Source organism: Oncorhynchus keta, chromosome 32 (genome assembly GCF_023373465.1).
Source record: "Oncorhynchus keta strain PuntledgeMale-10-30-2019 chromosome 32, Oket_V2, whole genome shotgun sequence".
In the NCBI taxonomy this organism is placed as follows: Eukaryota; Metazoa; Chordata; class Actinopteri; order Salmoniformes; family Salmonidae; genus Oncorhynchus; species Oncorhynchus keta.
In genome coordinates, this window is record NC_068452.1 from 33,320,367 (window position 1) to 33,347,960 (window position 27,594).

At 44.6% G+C, this 27,594-nt stretch overlaps 1 protein-coding gene and 1 long non-coding RNA gene across 24 annotated transcripts in view; both read right to left on the reverse strand.

The window, feature by feature from the left end:
• The window catches only part of LOC118372890 (uncharacterized), a 32,000-nt gene that overhangs the window by 3,626 nt on the left and 780 nt on the right, over positions 1 to 27,594 (reverse strand). Inside the window, exons 2-28 of one of the 20 annotated variants that reach the window (XM_052491507.1) lie at positions 26,412 to 26,498; positions 26,283 to 26,315; positions 25,944 to 25,985; positions 25,247 to 25,297; positions 22,719 to 22,778; positions 20,175 to 20,225; positions 17,875 to 17,925; positions 14,754 to 14,804; positions 14,570 to 14,614; positions 14,368 to 14,418; positions 13,269 to 13,319; positions 12,747 to 12,791; positions 12,428 to 12,478; positions 12,152 to 12,196; positions 11,875 to 11,919; positions 11,676 to 11,726; positions 11,484 to 11,531; positions 9,119 to 9,163; positions 8,522 to 8,578; positions 6,373 to 6,429; positions 5,568 to 5,825; positions 5,292 to 5,381; positions 4,911 to 5,096; positions 4,661 to 4,738; positions 4,354 to 4,416; positions 4,010 to 4,048; positions 3,680 to 3,730 (exon numbers count right to left, since the gene is read on the reverse strand). In XM_052491507.1, coding sequence (XP_052347467.1) covers positions 3,680 to 3,730; positions 4,010 to 4,048; positions 4,354 to 4,416; positions 4,661 to 4,738; positions 4,911 to 5,096; positions 5,292 to 5,381; positions 5,568 to 5,825; positions 6,373 to 6,429; positions 8,522 to 8,578; positions 9,119 to 9,163; positions 11,484 to 11,531; positions 11,676 to 11,726; positions 11,875 to 11,919; positions 12,152 to 12,196; positions 12,428 to 12,478; positions 12,747 to 12,791; positions 13,269 to 13,319; positions 14,368 to 14,418; positions 14,570 to 14,614; positions 14,754 to 14,804; positions 17,875 to 17,925; positions 20,175 to 20,225; positions 22,719 to 22,778; positions 25,247 to 25,297; positions 25,944 to 25,985; positions 26,283 to 26,315; positions 26,412 to 26,498 — 1,782 coding nt within the window. Of the gene's footprint in view, positions 1 to 3,679; positions 3,731 to 4,009; positions 4,049 to 4,353; positions 4,417 to 4,660; positions 4,739 to 4,910; positions 5,097 to 5,291; positions 5,382 to 5,567; positions 5,826 to 6,372; positions 6,430 to 8,521; positions 8,579 to 8,673; positions 8,725 to 9,118; positions 9,164 to 11,483; positions 11,532 to 11,675; positions 11,727 to 11,874; positions 11,920 to 12,151; positions 12,197 to 12,427; positions 12,479 to 12,746; positions 12,792 to 13,268; positions 13,320 to 14,367; positions 14,419 to 14,569; positions 14,615 to 14,753; positions 14,805 to 17,874; positions 17,926 to 20,174; positions 20,226 to 22,718; positions 22,779 to 25,246; positions 25,298 to 25,943; positions 25,986 to 26,282; positions 26,316 to 26,411; positions 26,499 to 27,594 lie in introns of all 20 variants that reach the window. The other 19 variants (XM_052491509.1, XM_052491510.1, XM_052491511.1 and 16 more) reach the window with 19 other exon arrangements.
• Positions 17 to 3,483, reverse strand: LOC127914532 (uncharacterized). 4 transcript variants are annotated; one of them, XR_008088814.1, is made up of 3 exons: positions 1,503 to 3,483; positions 1,035 to 1,450; positions 17 to 448 (listed from the first exon to the last, which is right to left on the reverse strand). It is a non-coding gene; the product is annotated as an uncharacterized LOC127914532 (long non-coding RNA). The 4 variants fall into 4 exon arrangements; XR_008088815.1 differs by having other exon boundaries at positions 1,035 to 1,294; positions 1,347 to 3,483; XR_008088817.1 differs by having other exon boundaries at positions 1,035 to 1,112; positions 1,165 to 3,483.

Below are 27,594 nucleotides of genomic sequence, written 5' to 3' on the forward strand. Positions count from 1 at the left end.
GCAGAGGAATAAAACAAAGAATGAACCCCTGGGCGATTAACTCTGTGGTTAGATAGAGGTCCCCTAAAGTGATGAAGACAACTAGGAGATATTGACAAGACATGGTTGGCAGAACATTGGCATGGTCCAGAGTTATTTCCAAATGGGAGACATTTGCTACACCAAGCTTCCACACTGTTACATTACATCTAGCATCCACACTGTTACATTACACATAGCATCCACACTGTTACATTACACCTAGTGTCCACACTGTTACATTACACCTAGTGTCCACACTGTTACATTACACCTAGTGTCCACACTGTTACATAACACCTGGCGTCCACACTGTTACATTACACATAGCATCCACACTGTTACATTACACCTAGTGTCCACACTGTTACATTACACCTAGTGTCCACACTGTTACATTACACCTAGTGTCCACACTGTTACATTACACCTAGTGTCCACAATGACATTACACCTAGTGTCCACACTGTTACATAACACCTAGTGTCCACACTGTTACATAACACCTAGTGTCCACAGTTACATTACACCTAGTGTCCACACTGTTACATTACACCTAGCGTCCACACTGTTACATTACACCTAGCGTCCACACTGTTACATTACACCTAGTGTCCACACTGTTACATTACACCTAGTGTCCACAGTTACATTACACCTAGCGTCCACACTGTTACATTACACCTAGCGTCCACACTGTTACATTACACCTAGTGTCCACACTGTTACATTACACCTAGTGTCCACAGTTACATTACACCTAGTGTCCACACTGTTACATAACACCTAGGGTCCACACTGTTACATAACACCTAGTGTCCACAGTTACATTACACCTAGTGTCCACACTGTTACATTACACCTAGCGTCCACACTGTTACATTACACATAGCGTCCACACTTACATTACACCTAGTGTCCACACTGTTACATTACACCTAGTGTCCACACTGTTACATTACACCAAGGGTCCACACTGTTACATTACACATAGCATCCACACTGTTACATTACACCTAGTGTCCACACTGTTACATTACACCTAGTGTCCACACTGTTACATTACACCTAGTGTCCACACTGTTACATTACACCTAGTGTCCACACTGTTACATTACACCTGGCGTCCACACTGTTACATTACACCTAGTGTCCACACTGTTACATTACACCTAGTGTCCACACTGTTACATTACACCTGGCGTCCACACTGTTACATTACACCTAGTGTCCACACTGTTACATTACACCTAGTGTCCACACTGTTACATTACACCTGGTGTCCACACTGTTACATTACACATAGCATCCACACTGTTACATTACACCTAGTGTCCACACTGTTACATTACACCTAGTGTCCACACTGTTACATTACACCTAGCATCCACACTGTTACATTACACCTAGTGTCCACACTGTTACATTACACCTAGCGTCCATACTGTTACATTACACCTAGCATCCACACTGTTACATTACACCTAGCGTCCACACTGTTACATTACACCTAGCGTCCACACTGTTACATTACACCTAGCGTCCACACTGTTACATTACACCTAGCGTCCACACTGTTACATTACACCTAGCGTCCACACTGTTACATTACACCTAGCGTCCACACTGTTACATTACACCTAGTGTCCACACTGTTACATTACACCTAGTGTCCACACTGTTACATTACACCTAGCGTCCACACTGTTACATTACACCTAGCGTCCACACTGTTACATTACACCTAGTGTCCACACTGTTACATTACACCTAGCATCCACACTGTTACATTACACCTAGTGTCCACACTGTTACATTACACCTGGCATCCACACTGTTACATTACACCTGGCATCCACACTGTTACATTACACCTAGCATCCACACTGTTACATTACACCTAGTATCCACACTGTTACATGACACATGACATGTTATATGATTATAACATCTTACCTCTCTCAATGCAGACTTTGAACAATTGTTATTTTGTTTTGAGTAGGCCTAAGTAAGATCCTGAATAAGGATGTTATAACTACTTATGAGTTGTTATGACAGCTTATGCAAGTTGTATAATGCACTATAATGCCTTATTTGCATATATACCTCATAGAAAGTGTTACTGACCTTCCTCATCTTACTGAGAGCGAGTCAAGTTCCCATAGAGTAGAGTAGTTACCAGATTGAGTTATTATTTATGCTGCTGGTGATTCCCTGATCCACCTCTATGCAGACAACACCATTCTGTATACATCTGGCCCTTCTTTGGACACCGTGCTAACAAACCTCCAGATGAGCTTCAATGCCATACAACTCTCCTTTTGTGGTCTCCAACTACTCTTAAATGCAAGCAAAACTAAATGCATGCTCTTCAACCGATCGCTGCCCGCACCCGCTCGCCCGTCTAGCATCACTACTCTGGACGGTTCTGACTTAGAATATGTGGACAACTACAAATACCTAGGTGTTTGGTTAGACGGTAAACTCTCCTTCCAGACTCACATTAAGCATCTCCAATCCAAAATTAAATCTAGAATTGGCTTCCTATTTCGCAACAAGGCATCCTTCATTCATGCTGCCAAACACACCCTCGTAAAACCGACTATACTACCAATCCTTGACTTCGGCGAAGTCATTTACAAAATAGCCTCCAACACTCTACTCGGCAAATTGGATGTAGTCTATCACAGTGCCATCTGTTTTGTCACCAAAGCCCCATATACTACCCACCACTGAGACCTGTATGCTCTCGTAGGCTGGCCCTCGCTTCATATTGGTCGCCAAACCCACTGGCTCCAGGTCATCTATAAGTCTTTGCTAGGTAAAGCCCGCCTTATCTCAGCTCACTGGGCACCATAGCAGCACCCACCCGTAGCATGCGCTCCAGCAGGTATATTTCACTGGTCACCCCGAAAGCCAACTCCTCTTTGGCCGCCTTTCCTTCCAGTTCTCTGCTGCCAATGACTGGAATGAATTGCAAAAATCACTGAAGCTGGAGACTTATATCTCCCTCACTAACTTTAAGCATCAGCTGTCAGAGCAGCTTACCGATCATTGCACCTGTACATAGCCCATCAGTAAATAGCCCATCCAACTACCTCATCCCCATATTGTTCTTTTTTCTTTTGCTCCTTTGCACCCCAGTATATCTACTTGCACATTCATTTTCTGTACATCTATCACTCCAGTGTTTAATTGCTACATTGTAATTATTTCGCCACTATGGCCTATTTATTGCCTGACCTGCCTAATCTTACTACATTTGCACACACTGTATATATACTTTTCTATTGTGTTATTGATTGTACGTTTGTTTATCCCATGTGTAACTCTGTGTTGTTTGTGTCGCACTGCTTTGCTTTATCTTGGCCAGGTCACAGTTGTAAATGAGAACTTGTTCTCAACTGGCCACCTGGTTAAATAAAGGTGAAATCAAAAAAAGAATGAGTTGTTACTGGTTTATGAATGGTTACCTCCTGCTCCCTTCCCTGCCTTGCCTCCCAGCCCAGCAGCACCATCCGCTAACACTGTTGGGTACCCAATCCCTGAAACATAATTATAATCATCAATCAATTATAATTATGTCTGTATGTGAGCGGGTCAGTTAGTTGGTCAGCCACCCACAGATGTTAGTTGGTTGGCTATAGTTGATGAGACCTACCGGGTCCATAACCATTGCCTCCAGTACTAGCACCGTAGCCATTGCCATAGCCTGTGGAGAAGAGGGGACATGTTAAAAACCTTGACAAGAAAGCAGACATTTAGTCTCAAACAAAGTTCCCAAACAACACTGCATGCAGCTTTCCAGCTCCTCTAGCTTTAGCGTGGGCTTGTTAAATGTTGTGGCAGAAGTTTTCCCCAACAGTACTTCGTGTACAGGGGATAGAAAGGTTAATGGCAGGTGCATGTCATGTACAGACAGACAGACAGACAGACAGACAGACAGACAGACAGACAGACAGACAGACAGACAGAGACACATGCCGAATACCTGCAGGCACTGCATTGGCCCCACCAGCTGGGCCTCCACCTGCATGAGAACAAAAGAAGTCGAGGTCACTTCCTGGTGGTACAGACCCTGAGGATCTGTCTTCTCTCATTTAAGATCACTTCTCAGTGACAACTTTGGTGCAGTTGTCTTCCGTCTCTAGAGAGGCAGCTATGTTTCACACTGCTACTGTAATCCTCAGTCATTCCCAACATATCTATTGAATGTCGTATTTCATCGTCAATGCCTCAGCTCTATACTCCAGTTTACAGTGTCCTCAAACTGTAGTTATATTTGAAGGAATTTGACCTTAAAGGAATTTGACAAGGGGAAGCATGCTGACTCACCATTCCCATATCCGTTGCCCGCTCCGGCCCCGGGGTATGCTCCTCCCATTTGATCACCATAACCTGTGATGACAACCAAAAAACATTAGAGCACAGCACGTCATTCTTAGAGAGAGTACTGTGGGATATTTCATAAAGAGAAAAGAGGAGATTGGCACCTGAGATCAAAAATCGAGTAAAGAAGATGGCAAATGGAAATGAGAGAGAAAATGAAAGGTGGGAGAGATAATAAGAGAGTAAGAGAACCAGAGAAAGATAGAAAATTACAACTAGAGATTGCAAAAGTGTGATAATTAATAGGCCTTACCTGCTGATTTGCCTGCTCCACCCTGGGGGTATCCTCCTGCTCCACCCTGGGGATATCCTCCCTGTCCCAGATTAGCACCTGAGAGAGAGAGAGAGAGAGAGAGAGAGAGAGAGAGAGAGAGAGAGAGAGCAAGAGTGAGGAAGAGGGCAAATGAGAGTGAAAGAGAAAAAATAGAATAGAAAGAGAGAGAGTGAGAAGAAAGAAAGAGAGAAATAAAGAGAAAAGCATGGCAACAAAGTAAAAGGCTCACCTCCGCCAGCTTTGCCTTGTTTGCCTGCTCCACCCTGGGGGTATCCTCCTGCTCCACCCTGGGGGTATCCTCCTGCTCCACTCTGGGGGTATCCACCTGCTCCACCCTGGGGGTATCCTCCTGCTCCACCCTGGGGGTATCCTCCTGCTCCACCCTGGGGGTATCCTCCCTGTCCCAGATTAGCACCTGAGAGAGAGAGAGAGAGAGAGAGAGAGAGAGAGAGAGAGAGAGAGAGAGAGAGAGAGAGAGAGAGAGAGAGAGAGAGAGAGAGAGAGGGCAAATGAGAGTGAAAGAGAAAAAAATAGAATAGAAAGAGAGAGAGTGAGAAGAAAGAAAGAGAGAAATAAAGAGAAAAGCATGGCAACAAAGTAAAAGGCTCACCTCCGCCAGCTTTGCCTTGTTTGCCTGCTCCACCCTGGGGGTATCCTCCTGCTCCACCCTGGGGGTATCCTCCCTGTCCCAGATTAGCACCTGAGAGAGAGAGAGAGAGAGAGAGAGAGAGAGAGAGAGAGAGAGAGAGAGAGAGAGTGAGAGAGAGAGAGAGAGAGAGAGAGGGCAAATGAGAGTGAAAGAGAAAAAATAGAATAGAAAGAGAGAGAGTGAGAAGAAAGAGAGAGAAATAAAGAGAAAAGCATGGCAACAAAGTAAAAGGCTCACCTCCGCCAGCTTTGCCTTGTTTGCCTGCTCCACCCTGGGGGTATCCTCCTGCTCCACTCTGGGGGTATCCTCCTGCTCCACCCTGGGGGAATCCTCCTGCTCCACCCTGGGGGAATCCTCCTGCTCCACCCTGGGGGAATCCTCCTGCTCCACCCTGGGGATATTCCCCTGCTCCACCCTGGGGGTATCCACCTGCTCCACCCTGGGGATATTCCCCTGCTCCACCCTGGGGGTATCCTCCCTGTCCCAGACTGGCACCTGAGATAGAGAGCAAGAGCGAGAAAGAGGGAAAAATGGATTTAGATAGAAAAAATAGAAAGACACAGATATATAAAGAGAGACAGAAAAAGAAAGACAAAGATATATAAAGAGAGACAGAAATAGAAAGACAAAGATATATAAAGAGAGACAGAAATAGAACGACAAAGATAAATAAAGAGAGGAAGAAATAGAAAAACAAAGATAAATAAAGAGACAGAAATAGAAAGACAAAGATAAATAAAGAGACAGAAATAGAAAAACAAAGATAAATAAAGAGAGACAGAAATAGAAAGACAAAGCGAAAAGCTTTGCCTGCTCCATTCTGGGGGCATCCTCCTTGCATTACTCAAGCAATCATCTACTTTTAAATGAATTTCAATTACATCACCTAACATGCATTAGAATGTACTGTGAAGAGATAACATGGAACCTGTGGCAGGTTTAGTTTCCAATGATTTTCTTTATGCCACAGAATAGTGAGCCATTCATTGAAAGGAGAGAATATGTTGGTTAGGTTTCTGTCTGTCAGTGTCAGTTCCATTACCTGCTCCATAGCCGTTGTTTCCTGCCCCAGGGTAGCTGCCTGCTCCAGCACCGTAGCCTGTGGAATAAGTCAACAAAGCTCAGCACAAAACCCTGTGATTGACTTGAGACTGAGCGACACGATTCCTAAACCCATCGCATTGTGATTGACCCTGTTACCTGTGGAGGAAAACATACAACGAGCACTCATCACATAATGCTGCTATTGGCTCCAAGCCTGCAGAGCACAACATCCATGCACATTACATATCACTGTGATTAGATCGTAGCCTGTGACACTCAACATAGATGCACATTACATATCACTGTGATTAGATCGTAGCCTGTGACACTCAACATAGATGCACATTACATATCACTGTGATTAGATCGTAGCCTGTGACACTCAACATCCATGCACATTACATATCACTGTGATTAGATCGTAGCCAGTGACACACAACATCCATGCACATTACATATCACTGTGATTAGATCGTAGCCTGTGACACTCAACATCCATGCACATTACATATCACTGTGATTAGGCCGTAGCCTGTGACATCCATGCTTACGATATAACTGTGACCAATCAGAAAGATATGTTTACACAAATCCAAGCCACAGTGAAAATAAGACAAACCTGCAACTCAGGTCAAATGTCAAGTCAACCATCCCTAAAGCAATTCATCAAAAGCTTCCAGTGTGCTTCTAGAACACAAACATAGAGCCAACAAGACCGGTGCATCATTCATAGAGGGAAATATGTGCCTTTGGAAAGTATTTAGACCCCTTGACTTTTCCACATTTTATTACGTTACAGCCTTATTATAAAATTCATCAAATCGTTTTTTCTCCTCCTCAATCTACACACAATACCGCACAATGACAAAGCAAAAACAGGTTTTTAGACATTTTTGCTAATTTATAAAAAAATAAAAACGTAAATATCACATTTGCATAAGTATTCAGACCCTTTACTCAGTACTTTGTTAAAGCACCTTTGGCAGCGATTACAGCATTGCGACTTCTTGGGTATGACGCTATAAGCTTGGCACACCTGTATTTGGGGAGTTTCTTCCATTCTTCCCTGCAGATCTTTTCCAGCTCTGTCAGGTCGGATGGGGAGCATCGCTACACAACTATTTTCAGGTCTCTCCTGAGATGTTCGATCGTATTCACATCCAGGCTCTGGCTGGGCCGCTCAAGGACATTCAGAGACTTGTCCCGAAGCCACTCCTATGTTGTCTTGGTTGTGTGCTCAGGGCCGGTATCCTGTTGGAGGGCCGTTATCCTGTTGGAAGGTGAACATTTGCCCCAGTCTGAGGTCCTGAGCACTCTGGAGCATGTTTTCATCAAGGATCTCTCTGACTTTGCTCCGTTCATCTTTGCCTTGATCCTGACTAGTCTCCCAGTCACTGCTGCTGAAAAACATCCCTACAGCATGATGCTGCCACCACCATGTTACCAGGTTTCCTCCAGATGTGAAGCTTGGCATTCAGGCCAAATAGTTCAATCTTGGTTTCATCAGACCAGAGAATCTTGTTTCTCATGGTCTGGGAGTCCTTTAGGTGCCTATTGGCAAGCTCAAGTGGGCTGTCATGTGTCTTTTACTGATGCGTGGCTTTGGTCTGGCCACTCTACTATAAACGCCTGATTGGTGAAGTGCTGCAGAGATGGTTGTCCTTCTGGAAGGTTCTCCCATCTCCACAGGGGAACTCTGGAGCTCTGCCAGAGTGAGCATCAGGTTCTTGGTCACCTCCCTGACCAAGGCCCTTCTCCCCTGATTTCTCAGTTTGGTAGAGCGGGCAGCTCTAGGAAGTGTCAAGGTTGTTCCAAACTTCTTCCATTTAAGAATGATGGAGGCCACTGTGTTCTTGGGGACCTTCAATGCTGCAGACATTTTTTGGTACCCTTCCACAGATCTGTGTCTAAAAACCTGTTTTCGGTTTGTCATTATTTGGTATTGTGTGCAGATTGATGAGTTTTTAAAATGTATTTAATCCATTTTAGAATAAGGCTGTAATGTAACAAAATGAGGAAAAAGTCAAGGGGTCTGAATACTTTCCTAAGGCACTTGAGCCATTGACACAAACTGATCGCTACAAACGGCAGTTAATGGCACATGCAGGTGGATATAACACACAGACAGCTAGATTGTATGGGGTTACCAGTTTTGGTTGCTTTAGCACCCTGTCCATTGGGATCTCCCACTCCTTGACCATATCCTAGAGACCACAACAAATGTTACTCGACAGTGCTACCTACACAATATTACAGCCACAAAGGAAAATAGAAAAAAGGGACAGACACAGAGGTTTACCATTGCCTTTGGCTCCCTGATCACTGGGAACTCCAGCTCCTGGACCATATCCTGGAGACCACTAAACAAGTTAGCTCTGTAGCTTATTGTAATAGAAACAGTGTCCCTCTGTTATAGCACTTGCAACACAAAGGGTTGTGAGTTTGATTCCCACTGGGGCCACCCATTTATAAAATGTATGCATGCGTGACTAGAAGTCTCTTTGGTTAACAGTGTCTGCTAAATGGCATATATTATTATATATTATATGTCCAGCTCAAAGGACCATGAAAAACACCACCACACAGAGAGTGGTTTAAAATAAGAAACATATCACCCTGTCTCCTCCTACTGTGTCATTGTCCTAACAGGGGACCCACTTTAAACAGTACCTCTCCCTGTGTCCATCCCTCACTGGCTGGTGCCCAGACACAGTGACGTTACAGAGACTGAGAAAGAGGTTTACCATTGCTTTTAGCACCATTGAGAACTCCAGCTCCTGGACCATATCCTAGAGACCACAACAAGTGTTACAACCACTGATTATTCAAAACCATTTGCATTGCCACAACACATTGCTCTTTATCCTAGTAATTCAACACATAGATTCTTAGCCATGCACAAAAGAATATCACAGAGACTAGCTGACTAGCATTTGGGAGGATATCAGCAAATATCATGTCACCAAAAATATATTTTTAAAGATAGTTCTAAATATACAGCTCCACTTCAATACAGAAAGAGACAGAGACAGACTGTGACACAGACCGGGTATCAGAGGTTTACCATTGCTTTCAGCACCACTGGGTTGCTGAACTCCTGGGCCGTATCCTCGAGACCACACTAGTGATTACTTTACACTACTTGCTCAACACTGTTTACAATTGACCATTGGAAAGCTTGGTTACATCCTTTCCAGAACAGTTATAGGCATTCAATAAGTCTGTCGGGTTAAAGTGAGACTTACTTCCAATATGGTCTTAACTGTAAAGCTGACAAAGACATAATTGTTGCAGTGGCAGTGCTATCCAGCATGCAGAACAATGTGCAGATCACCACTGATGAAGACCAGCCAGAGAAACAGAAACAACCCAGTAGCAGAAGGCTACCATTTTTAGCACCAATCCCTGTAGACACTCCAGCTCCTGAACCATATCCTGAAGACCACAACTACTGACACTGAACACTGGTTACTCAACAAGCCCTGTAGACACTCCAGCTCATGAACCATATCCTGGAGACCACAACTACTGACACTGAACACTGGTTACTCAACAAGCCCTGTAGACACTCCAGCTCCTGAACCATATCCTGAAGACCACAACTACTGATACTGAACACGGGTTACTCAACAAGCCCTGTAGACACTCCAGCTCCTGAACCATATCCTGAAGACCACAACTACTGATACTGAACACGGGTTACTCAACAAGCCCTGTAGACACTCCAGCTCCTGAACCATATCCTGAAGACCACAACTACTGATACTGAACACGGGTTACTCAACAAGCCCTGTAGACACTCCAGCTCCTGAACCATATCCTGAAGACCACAACTACTGATACTGAACACGGGTTACTCAACAAGCCCTGTAGACACTCCAGCTCCTGAACCATATCCTGAAGACCACAACTACTGACACTGAACACTGGTTACTCAACAAGCCCTGTAGACACTCCAGCTCCTGAACCATATCCTGAAGACCACAACTACTGATACTGAACACGGGTTACTCAACAAGCCCTGTAGACACTCCAGCTCCTGAACCATATCCTGAAGACCACAACTACTGATACTGAACACGGGTTACTCAACAAGCCCTGTAGACACTCCAGCTCCTGAACCATATCCTGAAGACCACAACTACTGACACTGAACACTGGTTACTCAACAAGCCCTGTAGACACTCCAGCTCCTGAACCATATCCTGAAGACCACAACTACTGATACTGAACACGGGTTACTCAACAAGCCCTGTAGACACTCCAGCTCCTGAACCATATCCTGAAGACCACAACTACTGATACTGAACACTGGTTACTCAACAAGCCCTGTAGACACTCCAGCTCATGAACCATATCCTGGAGACCACAACTACTGACACTGAACACTGGTTACTCAACAAGCCCTGTAGACACTCCAGCTCATGAACCATATCCTGGAGACCACAACTACTGACACTGAACACTGGTTACTCAACAAGCCCTGTAGACACTCCAGCTCATGAACCATATCCTGAAGAACACAACTACTGACACTGAACACTGGTTACTCAACAAGCCCTGTAGACACTCCAGCTCATGAACCATATCCTGAAGACCACAACTACTGACACTGAACACTGGTTACTCAACAAGCCCTGTAGACACTCCAGCTCATGAACCATATCCTGGAGACCACAACTACTGACACTGAACACTGGTTACTCAACAAGCCCTGTAGACACTCCAGCTCATGAACCATATCCTGGAGACCACAACTACTGATACTGAACACGGGTTACTCAACAAGCCCTGTAGACACTCCAGCTCCTGAACCATATCATGTAGACCACAACTACTGATACGGAACACTGGTTACTCAACAAGCCAAGACTTATAGTCACAGGTTCTGTAGCTTATCATACGAGAGTGACAGAGAAAGAGAGATTGAGAGACTGTAACACTCAGATAGAGCTTTACCATAGCTTTTACCACAGTTGAGAGCTCCAACTCCTGGACCATATCCTAGAGACCACAACAGCTATTACTTAACACTGGGTCAACATTTTGTAGGTTATGATAATGAGTGCCATCCAGTTATTTAAACTCAGATATTTAAACTGGCATTACCATTGCTTTTAGCCCCACCATTGGGAACTTCAGCTCCTGGACCATGTCCTGAAGACACACAAAAACTGTTATTCAACACTGCTTATAAAAAATCAAAACCACTTGCATAAACACAACACATGTTGTCTGACACAGACAGACAATATGCACAAAGACTGACAGAGACACACAGACAAGGTATCAGAGGTTTACCATTGCCTTTGGCTCCCTGATCACTGGGAACACCAGCTCCTGGAACATATCCTGAAGACCACAACAACTATTATTGAACACTAGTTACTCAACACAAGTTAGCTGTGTAGATCTGATCATCAGAGGTTCTGTAGCTAAACATAGGAGAGTGTCAGATGAATAGAGATTGAGAGACTGTAACACTCTGAAAGAGGTTTACCATTGATTTTACCACCATTGGGAACTCCAGCTCCTGGACCATATCCTGGAGACCACAACAACAGTTACTCAACACTGCTTATAGACAATTGATCAGAACCACTTTTGATCAACACATTTTGCCCTTGATCCTAGTATTTCATCACATAGCTTATAGCTGTGCACAAATATTTAGCAAACACCAGCTGGATGTGTTCAGGCGCTTATCACCAATACTCTTCTAAAGATAGAGTACCATAAAGCATGCAACACAGACAGGCAGGGTATCAGAGGTTCACCATTGCTTTTAGCGCCATTAGGTGCTCCAGCTCCTGGACCATATCCTGGAACCACAACAACTCTTACTCAACACTGTTCTACAATTGACCAGACCAGCATCCATGGATCGGTCAAATTCTACAATATGCTCAATGAACTGGCAACACGCATGCAAAAATATGTTACAAACTGTAACATTATCACACAGCATGCAGCATCCTGCTCAACCACAACTTTGACATGGACGACAAACATTGAAGACAGACGTAGACACAGACAGGGTAGCAGATGTTTACCATTGGGTTTAGCACCCTGACCATTGGGAACTCCTGCTCCTGCACCATATCCTGAAGACCACAACAACTGTTACTCAATACATGTTACTCAACATAAGTTCTCTGTAGATCTTATCATCTGAGATTCAGTACCTTATTTATAATAAGAGATGCTAGAGCATTTCACTGTAATAACATGGTTCAGAGTACTTAAATGTCTGGCTCGAAGGACCAGGAAAAAGAGTGTCACCCAGTGATTGGTGGACTAAGAGAAAGGTGCCAGTTTACCTCTAAAGTGACATAGAAATAGAGACTGATGAAGACTCAGAAAGAGGTTTACCATTTCCTTTACCACCGTTGGGTGCTCCAGCTCCTGGGCCATATCCTGGAGACCACAACAACTGTTACGCAACACTGTCAACACTGACTTATTGTAAATAATCACTTGCATGAGCACAAAACATGCTGCCCTGGGACCTTTCCCCTCTGGACATGCACAAATATATGAATCCTTCTCAACGTTCAGGAGTCACATCGCACCAACTTTTGTAGCACATATCATGCAACATACAGTCAAAGAAGCTCCACTTTGATACAGAGAGACAGAGTGTGACACAGACATGTTATCAGAGGTTTACCATTGGCTTTGGCTCCCTGATCATTTGGAACTCCTGGACCATATCCTAAAACCAACAGCTCTTATTCAAAACTGTTCTAAAAATGACCAGACCATGCAAGCATAATATGCCACAAACGTTGGCATTACCACACAGCATGCACCATTCAGCTCAACTTCAATTTTGAGATAGAAAGACACACATTGAATAGGGCCGTAGACACAGACAAGGTAGCCATAGTTTACCATTGGGTTTAGCACCCTGACCATTGGGAATGCCAGCTCCTGGACCATATCCTGAAGACCACAACACATGTTATTCAATATAAGTTAGCTCTGTAGATCTCGTCAATGACCATTGGCTTTTGTCTGAAGTCATGAAAGATACAGCAATAGAGATACCGACTCTGACATTTAGTGATGGTAACAGAGGTTTACCACTGGGTATAGCACCGCTGGGTATAGCACCACTGGGTATAGCACCACTGGGTTTACCACCACTGGGTATAGCACCACTGGGTTTATCACCACTGGGTTTAGCACCACTGGGTTTAGCACCACTGGGTTTAGCACCACTGGGTTTATCACCACTGGGTTTATCACCACTGGGATTATCACCACTGGGATTAGCACCACTGGGTATAGCACCACTGGGATTAGCACCACTGGGATTAGCACCACTGGGATTATCACCACTGGGTTTATCACCACTGGGATTATCACCACTGGGATTATCACCACTGGGATTAGCACCACTGGGATTATCACCACTGGGATTATCACCACTGGGATTATCACCACTGGGATTATCACCACTGGGTATAGCACCACTGGGTTTAGCACCACTGGGTATAGCACCACTGGGTATATCACCACTGGGTATAGCACCACTGGGTTTAGCACCACTGGGTATAGCACCACTGGGTATAGCACCACTGGGTTTAGCACCACTGGGTATAGCACCACTGGGTTTAGGACAACTGGGTATAGCACCACTGGGTTTATCACCACTGGGATTATCACCACTGGGATTAGCACCACTGGGTATAGCACCACTGGGATTAGCACCACTGGGATTAGCACCACTGGGATTAGCACCACTGGGATTAGCACCACTGGGTGATCCAGCTCCTGGAACATATCCTGGAACCAACGACAACTCTTACTCAACCCTGTTCTAAAACAGACCAAACCAGCATCAACATTTAGTGTTATCACACTGGCTTGGGCACACTCTATCTGTCAAAGGCCTCAATATGCTAATTCTAACAAACAGTTGAGGTTACAGACATGCAGCAATGCATCACAAAGGCAGAGACAAACAGACAGGGTATCAGAGGTTTACCATTGCCTTTGGCTCCCTGATCACTGGGAACTCCAGCTCCTGGACCATATCCTGAAGACCACAACAACTATTATTGAACACTTGTCACTCAATACATCTTGGCTCTGTACTTATTATAAACAGAAGTGATGTATCTTATCATAAGAGAGCAACAAAGAAACAGAGATGGAGATAGACCTGTAACACTCAGAAAGAGGTTTACCATTGCTTTTAGCACCGTTGGTAGCTCCAGCTCCTGGACCATATCCTGGAACCAACAACAGTTGTTACAACAGTAAAACATAAATCAAAAGCATTTGCAAACACAATGCATGCTGCCCTTGACACAGACAGACAAGTTTCACAAAGACTGACAGAGACACACTGACAGGGTATCAGAGGTTTACCATTGCCTTTGGCTCCCTGATCACTGGGAACTCCAGCTCCTGGAACATATCCTGAAGACCACAACAACTGTTACTTAGCGCTACATTCTCAAATCTATTCAAATGGTCTTGGCACATAAACTGACAAAGACCTACTCATATCGGTATCACCAAACATGCAATACAGTGAGAGTGTGCAGATCCCCTCTAACACAGGGAAATAAACATAGAAACAGAAACAACTACAGGGTAGCAAAAGTTTAACATTTTTAGCACCAGATACAGTAGGAACTCCAGCTCCTGGACTATATCCTGGAGACCACAACAACTGTTACTCAACACTGCTTATAGACAATTGATCAATACCACCTGCACAGCACATTCTGCCCTTGTTCCTAGTATTTCATCGCATAGGTTATAGCCATGCACAAATATCTAGCAAACACCGACCTTAAGGCGCTACAGAGGGTAGTGAGTACGGCCCAGTACATCACTGGGGCTGAGCTCCCTGCCATCCAGGACCTCTATACCAGGCGGTGTCAGAGGAAGGCCATAACAATGGGCAAAGACTCCAGCCACCCTAGTCATAGAGTGTTCTCTCTGCTACTGCATGGCAATCGGTACCGATGCACCAAGTCTGGAACCAACAGGAACCTGAACAGTTTCTACCCCCAAGCCCTAAGACTGATAAATAGTTAGTTAAATAGTGAGTCTGGGTTAGCTGTATCTGGGTTGCTGTATCTGGGTAGCTGTATCTGGGTAGCTGTATCTGGGTTGCTGTATCTGGGTAGCTGTATGTGGGTAGCTGCATCTGGGTAGCTGTATTTGGGTAGCTGTATATGGGTAGCTGTATATGGGTAGCTGTATGTGGGTAGCTGCATCTGGGTAGCTGCATCTGGGTAGCTGCATCTGGGTAGCTGTATTTGGGTAGCTGTATATGGGTAGCTGTATCTGGGTAGCTGTATGTGGGTAGCTGTATCTGGGTAGCTGTATGTGGGTAGCTGTATCTGGGTAGCTGCATCTGGGTAGCTGTATTTGGGTAGCTGTATATGGGTAGCTGTATCTGGGTAGCTGTATGTGGGTAGCTGTATCTGGGTAGCTGCATCTGGGTAGCTGTATTTGGGTAGCTGTATATGGGTAGCTGTATGTGGGTAGCTGTATGTGGGTAGCTGTATGTGGGTAGCTGTATGTGGGTAGCTGTATCTGGGTAGCTGCATCTGGGTAGCTGCATTTGGGTAGCTGTATATGGGTAGCTGTATATGGGTAGCTGTATCTGGGTAGCTGTATGTGGGTAGCTGCATCTGGGTAGCTGTATGTGGGTAGCTGTATCTGGGTAGCTGCATCTGGGTAGCTGTATTTGGGTAGCTGTATATGGGTAGCTGTATCTGGGTAGCTGTATGTGGGTAGCTGTATCTGGGTAGCTGTATCTGGGTAGCTGTATGTGGGTAGCTGTATGTGGGTAGCTGTATCTGGGTAGCTGCATCTGGGTAGCTGTATTTGGGTAGCTGTATATGGGTAGCTGTATATGGGTAGCTGTATCTGGGTAGCTGTATCTGGGTAGCTGTATGTGGGTAGCTGTATCTGGGTAGCTGTATGTGGGTAGCTGTATTTGGGTAGCTGTATCTGGGTAGCTGTATATGGGTAGCTGTATATGGGTAGCTGTATATGGGTAGCTGTATCTGGGTAGCTGTATCTGGGTAGCTGTATCTGGGTAGCTGTATATGGGTAGCTGTATCTGGGTAGCTGTATATGGGTAGCTGTATATGGGTAGCTGTATATGGGTAGCTGTATATGGGTAGCTGTATATGGGTAGCTGTATCTGGGTAGCTGTATCTGGGTAGCTGTATATGGGTAGCTGTATCTGGGTAGCTGTATCTGGGTAGCTGTATCTGGGTAGCTGTATGTGGGTAGCTGTATCTGGGTAGCTGTATGTGGGTAGCTGTATGTGGGTAGCTGTATCTGGGTAGCTGCATCTGGGTAGCTGTATCTGGGTAGCTGTATCTGGGTAGCTGTATGTGGGTAGCTGTATTTGGGTAGCTGTATCTGGGTAGCTGTATGTGGGTAGCTGTATGTGGGTAGCTGTATCTGGGTAGCTGTATCTGGGTAGCTGTATGTGGGTAGCTGTATCTGGGTAGCTGTATCTGGGTAGCTGTATGTGGGTAGCTGTATCTGGGTAGCTGTATCTGGGTAGCTGTATCTGGGTAGCTGTATCTGGGTAGCTGTATGTGGGTAGCTGTATCTGGGTAGCTGTATGTGGGTAGCTGTATGTGGGTAGCTGTATGTGGGTAGCTGTATCTGGGTAGCTGCATCTGGGTAGCTGTATCTGGGTAGCTGTATCTGGGTAGCTGTATGTGGGTAGCTGTATTTGGGTAGCTGTATCTGGGTAGCTGTATGTGGGTAGCTGTATGTGGGTAGCTGTATCTGGGTAGCTGTATGTGGGTAGCTGTATGTGGGTAGCTGTATCTGGGTAGCTGTATCTGGGTAGCTGTATGTGGGTAGCTGTATCTGGGTAGCTGTATCTGGGTAGCTGTATGTGGGTAGCTGTATGTGGGTAGCTGTATCTGGGTAGCTGTATGTGGAAGCTGTATCTGGGTAGCTGTATCTGGGTATCTGTATGTGGGTAGCTGTATCTGGGTAGCTGTATCTGGGTATTTACCCTTTTTGCACCAACTCTTTTGACTCATCACATATGCTTCTATTACCGTGTATTATCTGTTCTGTCGCCTAGTTACCCCGGACACCTGCACATCAACTCTGTACTGGTACCCTGTGTATATAGCCAAGTTATCGTTACTCATAGTGTTTTTTATTAATCCTTGTTTTATTATTTTCCTATTTTTTCTCTCTCTACATTGTTGGGAAGGGTCCGTAAGTAAGCATTTCATTCTTAGTCTACACCTCTAGTTTATGAAGCACGTGACAAATACAATTTTGATTTGAACACTAGCTGCTTGTGTTCAGGAACATAACACCAATGTGGTTCTAAAGATAGAGTACCATACAACACAGACATGCATGCATAATATGCTACAAACGTTGGAATTACCACACAACATGCACCAGAAAGCTCAACCTCAACTTTGAGATAGAAAGACAAACAGTGAAGACGGACGTAGACACATACAAGGTATCAGAGGTTTACCATTGCCTTTGGCTCCCTGACCTTTGGGAACTCCAGCTCCTGGACCATATCCTGGAGACCACAACAACTGTTACTCAACACTGGTGACTCAACAATGGTTATCTCTGTAGATATTATCAATGACCATTGAGTTCTGTCACAAGTAATGAAAGATACAGCAATAGAGAAATAGAGATAGAGACTCTGACATTTAGTAATGGTATCAGAGGTTTACCACTGGGTTTAGCACCACTGGGTTTAGCACCACTGGGTTTAGCACCACTGGGTTTAGCACCACTGGGTATAGCACCACTGGGTATAGCACCACTGGGTTTAGCACCACTGGGTTTAGCACCACTGGGTATAGCACCACTGGGTTTAGCACTACTGGGTATAGCACCGCTGGGTTTAGCACCACTGGGTTTAGCACACCTGGGTATAGCACCACTGGGTTTAGCACCACTGGGTATAGCACCACTGGGTATAGCACCACTGGGTATAGCACCACTGGGTTTAGCACCACTGGGTTTAGCACCACTGGGTATAGCACCACTGGGTATAGCACCACTGGGTTTAGCACCACTGGGTATAGCACCACTGGGTATAGCACCACTGGGTATAGCACCACTGGGTTTAGCACCACTGGGTATAGCACCACTGGGTATAGCACCACTGGGTATAGCACCACTGGGTTTAGCACCACTGGGTTTAGCACCACTGGGTATAGCACCACTGGGTATAGCACCACTGGGTATAGCACCACTGGGTTAACAGCACTGGGTTTAGCACCACTGGGTTTAGCACCACTGGGTTTAGCACCATTAGGAACACCAGCAACTGGACCATATACTGAAAACCACAACACTGGTTAGTAACCACCACATACCTTTTAAATAATTAATGTCTGAACACTGCGTAAAACTGCATCAAATACCACAAAAGCAACAATAAAACTATTTCAATAGGGAAGTTAGGCATCCAGTCAAAATGTACAGCAACAGTGTACTTAAAAATCCCTAACAGATCATAGCAGGTCACCAGCTGATATCCACACACTAGACAGTGATATTTGTCAGAAGGGCAATATCATCCAGAAATACCAGCATCATGCAATACTGTACGTAGCAGACAGACGGAGTAACAACAGACAGAGCCGCAACAGACAGACACAACAGACAGAAAAACAACAGACAGAGCAACAACAGAAAGAGCAACAACAGACAGAGAAGCAACAGACAGACACAACAGACAGAAAAACAAAAGACAGAGAAGCAACAGACAGAAAAACAACAGACAGAGCAACAACAGACAGAAAAACAACAGACAGAGAAGCAACAGACAGACACAACAGACAGAAAAACAACAGACAGAGAAGCAACAGACAGAGAAGCAACAGACAGAGAAGCAACAGACAGAGAAGCAACAGACAGAGAAGCAACAGACAGAGAAGCAACAGACAGAGAAGCAGCAGACAGAGCAACAACAGACCGGGCAACAACAGACAGCAACAACAGACAGAGAAGCAACAGACAGACACAACAGACAGAAAAACAACAGACAGAGAAGCAACAGACAGAGAAGCAACAGACAGAGAAGCAACAGACAGAGAAGCAACAGACAGAGAAGCAACAGACAGAGAAGCAACAGACAGAGAAGCAGCAGACAGAGCAACAACAGACCGGGCAACAACAGACAGCAACAACAGACAGAGAAGCAAAAGACAGAATAACAACAGCAGAGAAGCAGCAGATAGAGAAACAACAGACAGCAAAACAACAGACAGGGAAACAACAGACAGCAAAACAACAGACAGAGAAGCAAAAGACAGAATAACAACAGCAGAGAAGCAGCAGATAGAGAAACAACAGACAGCAAAACAACAGACAGGGAAACAACAGACAGCAAAACAACAGACAGAGAAGCAAAAGACAGAATAACAACAGACAGAGAAGCAAAAGACAGAATAACAACAGACAGAGAAGCAGCAGATAGAGAAACAGCAGATAGAGAAACAACAGACAGAGAAAGACAGTAACAACAGACAGAGAAGCAACAGACAGAGTAACAACAGACAGGGAAACAACAGACAGAGTAGCAGAGGTTTAACATGGGGTTTAGGTTTAGCACCCTGACCATTGGGCACTCCACATCCTGGACCACTTCCTAGAGACCATTATACTGGTTATTCAACACAACCTAAAACAGGGTATTCAGCAGCTATCTGATTGTAATGTATTTACTGTAACGTCATATCTTCCTGCTGTTAGAGTTTAAACTTTTGACAGAGACAGACACACAGAGATAGAGTAGCAGATGTTTACCATTGGGCTTAGCACCCTGTCCATTGGGCACTCCAGCTCCTGCACCATATCCTGAAGACCACAACAATGACTCATTAGGTACAAACATTTATACAAACAGACCAAACATGTGACATACAGTAAAAGCTAACATATTGACAAGTTGTTGAATCGGTACGTTAGTCATGGGCATGCAGTCTTAGCGACACTTGTACTGCAACTAATATGAACCATACATAGACTTCAGGAACCCAATATGACACAGCATATTGAACACCCCAGCACGCAACAAGCAGTGTTCACTATTAAACTGTGACACTCACTCTAAACGAAAGCTAAACTGAGGATGTAGCAGAGACTCTATATTTAGACTGTGAGAGTCAGGGGGATGAATTCGGATTAGCATGTAAGTCAGAGTTTTGAATGAACCAAGCCGTCCTCTGTGGCGCAACACTGATACATAGAACAGACACCAGGGCACAGACACAGACAGGATCACACACTGAGCTACAGACGGGATGACAGGCAAACACACGGTTGCCTTTAGCACCCTGTTCAATAGGTTGCTCTGCTCCACCATCACCAGTCCCTCAACAACCAGTAGAGGTACAGTACATTTCATACAACGGCTGGGTTTAATCCTGAATGCTGATTGGTTAAAAGTGCATTCCAGCCCATGTCTATTCCCCAAGTTTCCACCTGCTAAATCTATACACATTTTACCACACACTCACGTACTTTCACTACACGCATCAACATGTTCAGCTAAGAAGTCAAGTCAATGTTAATTGAAGGTCACTTCAAGTTTTTTGTCACAACTGAATGAAATGCTTTTCCAATCTGAACATATTAAATCATTAGATGAAGAGCAACATTCACAAACACTTTTGGAAGGAAATCATAGACAAACAACAGGAAGATGATATGCATCCCAGTTGACAACTAACAATGGGATGACTGAAAAAAATAGCAGGTGAAGAAGAGTCTCTAACGAGCCCCAGTCCAGCTGGTATTGTAGGTCTATAGTTTTTGGCTCCCTGTCCATCTGGTATCGTAGGTCTATAGTTTTTGTCTCCCTGTCCATCTGATATCGTAGGTTTATAGTGTTTGGCTCCCTGTCCATCTGGTATTGTAGGTCTATAGTGTTTGGCTCCCTGTCCATCTGGTATCGTAGGTCTATAGTTTTTGGCTCCCTGTGCTACAGGACCAAGACTTTTGCCCTCTTTCCCAACAGGCACCTGAGGTTCTAGACTTTTAGCCGCCAGTGACTCTGGGACCACAGAACCAACACCTTCGGAACCCTGTGGCTGCTGAGCTACTGGACCTTGACCCCCCTTCCCATCTGCCACTGCAGCAGGTCCATAGCATTTGGCTCCTTGTGCTTCTGGAGCAGCAGGACCAAGACTTTTGGCCTCTTTCCTAATGTTTATTTGAGGTCCTAGGCTTTTATCCCCCAGTGTGTGGGATGCCACAGGACCAGAACTTTTGACCCCTTTGCCATTTGGAGCTGCCGGTCCATAGCTTTCGGCTCCCTGTGCTTGATGAACAACAGGACAAGGGCTTTTAGGCCCCTTCACATCTGGCAATGCAGCAGGTCCTTGGCTTTTTGCTCCTGATAAATCCTGTGCCACTAGACCGTCACCCTTATTACCCTTTTCAGCAACTCTTAAACCTCCCGCAGAGGCACCTGGCAGAAAAAAGACACACACCACTGACAAGATGAGGGGCGATCGTCCGAGATTAGCGATGGGCCTTGGTTAAAGGACACATCATCAGCCGTATTAAGACACAGACTAAGATCAACAACAACAGATGACAACAAAAGCCACAAGGGAAACAACAGACATAGACTAATGTGAAAATATACTCTCTGAGGGCATCCACTGGCATAAACACAGGCCCACATGGAGGTCACACACCTAACAAAGCACTGCCATCAAAACTCTATAACTTCAATGGCACACACCAAGACCAGTCTCCATGTGACATTTATAGACGAAGACACACAACAGTCAACATCAGTGGGTGACAAATCCACCTGATGGACAGTGAGAAACGAAAATGCAGAAAACACAGACTTGACGGACAAGCCGGAGATCGTTTACAGGGACAATTACACAAGAATCTTAGCGGCAGGGGCCTAATGGTTAGAGTATTGGACTAGTAACCGGAAGGTTGAAGATCAAATCCCCGAACTGACAAGGTAAAAATCTGTCGTTCTGCCCCTGAACAAGGCAGTTAACCCATTGTTCCTAGGCCGTCATTGAAAATAAGAATTTGTTCTTAACTGACTTGCCCAGTTAAATAAAGGTAAAATAAAAAAAATAAAAACATCCACAAGACTCACAAAACATCCACGTCAAACCGTAAGCCCATTGGATATACCAGCGGCTCGAGCACTGATGCTGAAACCTTGAAAGCACTTAGTAAGTATAGAGAACCAGATCAGAGACTTAGAACCAGATCAGAGACGAAGGAAAGGCCACCAGGTGCACGTATGAAACGTTAAGTTCTAGACTAATTATTATAAAGAGATGACATGAAAACAAGGAAAGCGAGGTTTACCCTTTTTGGATGGTTTAGCACCCTGTCCAGTGGGAACTCCTCCAGCTCCTGCAGCATACCCTGGAGACCACAACAGTGGTTATTCAAAAAGATTCACCCATAAACCAACCAATAAAAAGACTGGCGTCTGAACCACAAAATGAAGCTAGAATTCTATATGACAATGTGATTTCAAATATCACATTGAAAATAGAATACTTTGATCATCGTTAGGAGTCACTTTCTAGTGATTGGTCAAGAAGACCCAGGACAAACACATGCTGTTAGAAAAACCCAAATCCCTGTACAAAGTTAGGAACAAAACCCACAACCACAACATGCTGACAGGGGCTGTGATCCACACATGGCAATAGATATTGGCATGGCGTCTCAATAGCATTCAAATAAAACTAGGACTGAAAATGATACCTACACCATATGTAGACAGTATGTGAACTTACACCATCAATATCATGATTGTGGCATAATGTGTCTACATGCTACATGCACCTTTTTAGAAACTGGAACAAAGACACACATAGACAGACAAACACACAGGGTAGCAGATGTTAACCATTGGGTTTAGCACCCTGTCCATTGGGCACTCCAGCTCCTGCACCATATCTGAAGACCACAATAGTGATTACTCAACACTGGCGACTATAGGACGGACTCATGCAGATACGATGCTCTGATCCACGAACATAACCATACACAGACACACCCACTTACATACTTTACTACGAACACAATTCCAATCACACCACAACAAAATAAACTGCTCAAAAAAATAAAGGGAACACTAAAATAATACATCCTAGATCTGAATGAATGAAATATTCTTATTAAATACTTTTTTTTTACATGGTTGAATGTGCTGACAACAAAATCACACAAAAAATGTATTAACCCATGGAGGTCTGGATTTGGAGTCACACTCAAAATTAAAGTGGAAAACCACACTACAGGCTGATCCAACTGATGTAATGTCCTTAAAACAAGTCAAAATGAGGCTCAGTAGTGTGTGTGGCCTCCACGTGCCTGTATGACCTCCCTACAACGCCTGGGCATGCTCCTGATGAGGTGGCGGATGGTCTCCTGAGGGATCTCCTCCCAGACCTGGACTAAAGCATCCGCCAACTCCATTGGAGGATGGAGCGAGACATGATGTCACAGATGTGCTCAATTGAATTCAGGTCTGGGGAATGGGCGGGCCAGTCCATAGCATCAATACCTTCCTATTGCAGGAAATGCTGACACACTCCAGCCACATGAGGTCTAGCATTGTCTTGCATTAGGAGGATCCCAGGGCCAACCGCACCAGCATATGGTCTCACAAGGGGATCTCATCTCGGTACCTAATGGCAGTCAGCTACCTCTGGCGAGCACATGGAGGGCTGTGCGGCCACCCAAAGAAATGCCACCCCACACCATGACTGACCCACTGCCAAACCGGTCATGCTGGAGGATGTTGCAGGCAGCAGAACGTTCTCCACGGCATCTCCAGACTCTGTCACGTCTGTCACATGTGCTCAGTGTGAACCTGCTTCATCTGTGAAGAGCACAGGTCGCCAGTGGCGAATTTGCCAATCTTGGTGTTCTCTGGCAAATGCCAAACGTCCTGCACGGTGTTTGGCTGTAAGCACAACCCCCACGTGTGGACGTCGGGCCCTCATACCACCCTCATGGAGTCTGTTTCTGACCGTTTGAGCAGACACATGCACATTTGTGGCCTGCTGGAGGTCATTTTGCAGGGCTCTGGCAGTGCTCCTCCTGCTCCTCCTTGCACAAAGGCAGAGGTAGCGGTCCTGCTGCTGGGTTGTTGCTCTCCTACGGCCTCCACCACGTTTCCTGATGTACTGGCCTGTCTCCTGGTAGCGCCTCCATGCTCTGGACACTATGCTGACAGACACAGCTCGCATTGATGTGCCATCCTGGATGAGCTGCACTACCTCAGCCACTTGTGTGGTTTTAGACTCCGTCTCATGCTACCACTAGAGTGAAAGCACCGCCAGCATTCAAAAGTGACCAAAACATCAGCCAGGAAGCATAGGAACTGAGAAGTGGTCTGTGGTCACCACCTGCAGAACCACTCCTTTATTGGGGGTGTCTTGGTAATTGCTTATAATTTCCACCTGTTGTCTATTCCATTTGCACAACAGCATGTGAAATTTATTGTCAATCAGTGTTGCTTCCTAAGTGGACAGTTTGATTTCACAGAAGTGTGATTGACTTAGAGTTACATTGTGTTGTTTAAGTGTACCCTTTATTTTTTTGAGCAGTGTATATATGGCTGCCCATTTGAAAGAATTTGGCAGCTGTAAAATATGATGGTAAGTAGATAGACACCTGTTAATGCACTGAGAAAACAACATGCATTTACACCATGTCTGACTGAATCAGCGAAAGGCATAAATAGTGATTACACAGAAGAGACTGAAAACGGCAACACGAAGAGCAGACATGAAGGCACAAACTGAAAAACGCAGGTAAAAACAAACAAACATGAATGCGGACACAGACGGACACAGCAGGATTGGAAAGTTTACCCGGTTTTGGTCCCTTAGATCCCTGTCCATTGGGATACCCAGCTCCAGCACCTAATGTTTGCAAAGGGGCACTGTCAATTGGAATGATCGAACTCCACATGCAGTGTATGAGGTACAGAGGCTTTGCAGCAATCAACCACTTTGCTTGTACAGATGTAGGATCTTAATTTCAGCCAGTTTGCTACAGCAGGACAATAATCCTGCTGCGACAAGAAATGTGAATTATTATGTGGATTAAAATTCCTCTTTAAGAGTAAATTGACGCACCTGTGCATCAATCTAAGTAACATTATAAAAAAATCCCCAACAAAACCAGTCAGTTTAATGGATATTTATGTAGGGGTTAATACATTTTTCGTTAGGGAAAATTAAGTCTGAAATTTCAAAGTGGAAAATAAATTAAAACTCAATTTTCAAATTAAGATCCTACATCTGTAAAGCCAGTTTACAGATGCTTGGTGTCTATGTAGGACCCAGCTGGCTAATGTAAACTGTACAGTGTACCGTATGCAGATGACAATTTGTAAGATGCGCAATATGGAAATCCCCACTGATTTATTGATTGGGATTGACAGTTTGTTCAATGAATTAAGTGCTTGAGGTGTGAGCTGTAAAAGATATAAACACTGGCTTGTAAAATAGTAGACTATAGTATTGGCCTTCAGATGGTTCAGGCCAGCAGGGATTGGCTGCTTACCTGGTCGTGGATAGCCTCTGGCTCCGGCTCCAGCCCCGTAACCTAGCAACAAGACAAGTAGCAAGATCAAAGGACATGCAACACATAACTCTTTACATCATGTCATTAACCACATAACCACAAACAGAAAGCTTAAATCTCCACCCCTGGAGTTATTATTATTTTATTCCAAGATCACATTCTGGTTTATTAGATGAGAACCAATCTGCACTCACAGACAATGGCCCAAATTCAACTTAACTATGATCCAACAGACAGAGACAGAGGAGACGGTCTTGAGGATCTTAAATATTGTGTGTTCTATACAAACAATTACCAGGTAACAGAACAAACACGTACCTGGCTGTGTGCCATATCCATTACCACCGTATCCTGACAAACACAGACAAACAGACAGATGATGTTTACTCGGCATTGTTAGTACAAACTTTGGAATAAAACATCTCTTCTCCTGAATGTCACACTCACCTCCACCTCCACGTGGTTTCCCACCCTGTGAACCCAGTCCGGCTCCCGTCCCCATTCCTTGGCCATTTCCTGCTCCCAGACCAGCACCTACAATCAGACAAATGGGAAAGAGTCATATAATGTAGACATTTATTAAAATAAATGAATGAATATTTAAATCAACAAGGAAAACTGCTGCAAGAGCTTGAGATTTTTGGCATATACAATGGGGCAAAAAAGTATTTAGTCAGCCACCAATTGTGCAAGTTCTCCCACTTAAAAAGATGAGAGAGGCCTGTAATTTTCATCATAGTACACTTCAACTATGACAGACAACATGAGAAAAAAATCCAGAAAATCACATTGTAGGATTTTTAATTAATTTATTTGCAAATTATGGTGGAAAATAAGTATTTGGTCACCTACAAACAAGCAAGATTTCTGTCTCTCACAGACCTGTAACTTCTTCTTTAAGAGGCTCCTCTGTCCTCCACTCGTTACCTGTATTAATGGCACCTGTTTGAACTTGTTATCAGTATAAAAGACACCTGTCCACAACCTAAAACAGTCACACTCCAAACTCCACTATGGCCAAGACCAAAGAGCTGTCAAAGGACACTAGAAACAAAATTGTAGACCTGCACCAGGCTGGGAAGACTGAATCTGCAATAGGTAAGCAGCTTGGTTTGAAGAAATCAACTGTGTGAGCAATTATTAGGAAATGGAAGACATACAAGACCACTGATAATCTCCCTCGATCTGGGGCTCCATGCAAGTTCTCACCCCGTGGAGTCAAAATGATCACAAGAACGGTGAGCAAAAATCCCAGAACCACACGGGGCGACCTAGTGAATGACCTGCAGAGAGCTGGGACCAAAGTAACAAAGCCTACCATCAGTAACACACTACGCCACCAGGGACTCAAATCCTGCAGTGCCAGACGTGTCCCCCTGCTTAAGCCAGTACATGTCCAGGCCCGTCTGAAGTTTGCTAGAGAGCATTTGGATGATCCAGAAGAAGATTGGAAGAATGTCATATGGTCAGATGAAACCAAAATAGGACTTTTTGGTAAAAACTCAACTCGTCGTGTTTGGAGGACAAAGAATGCTGAGTTGCATCCAAAGAACACCATACCTACTGTGAAGCATGGGGGTGGGTACATCATGCTTTGGGGCTGTTTTTCTGCAAAGGGACCAGGACGACT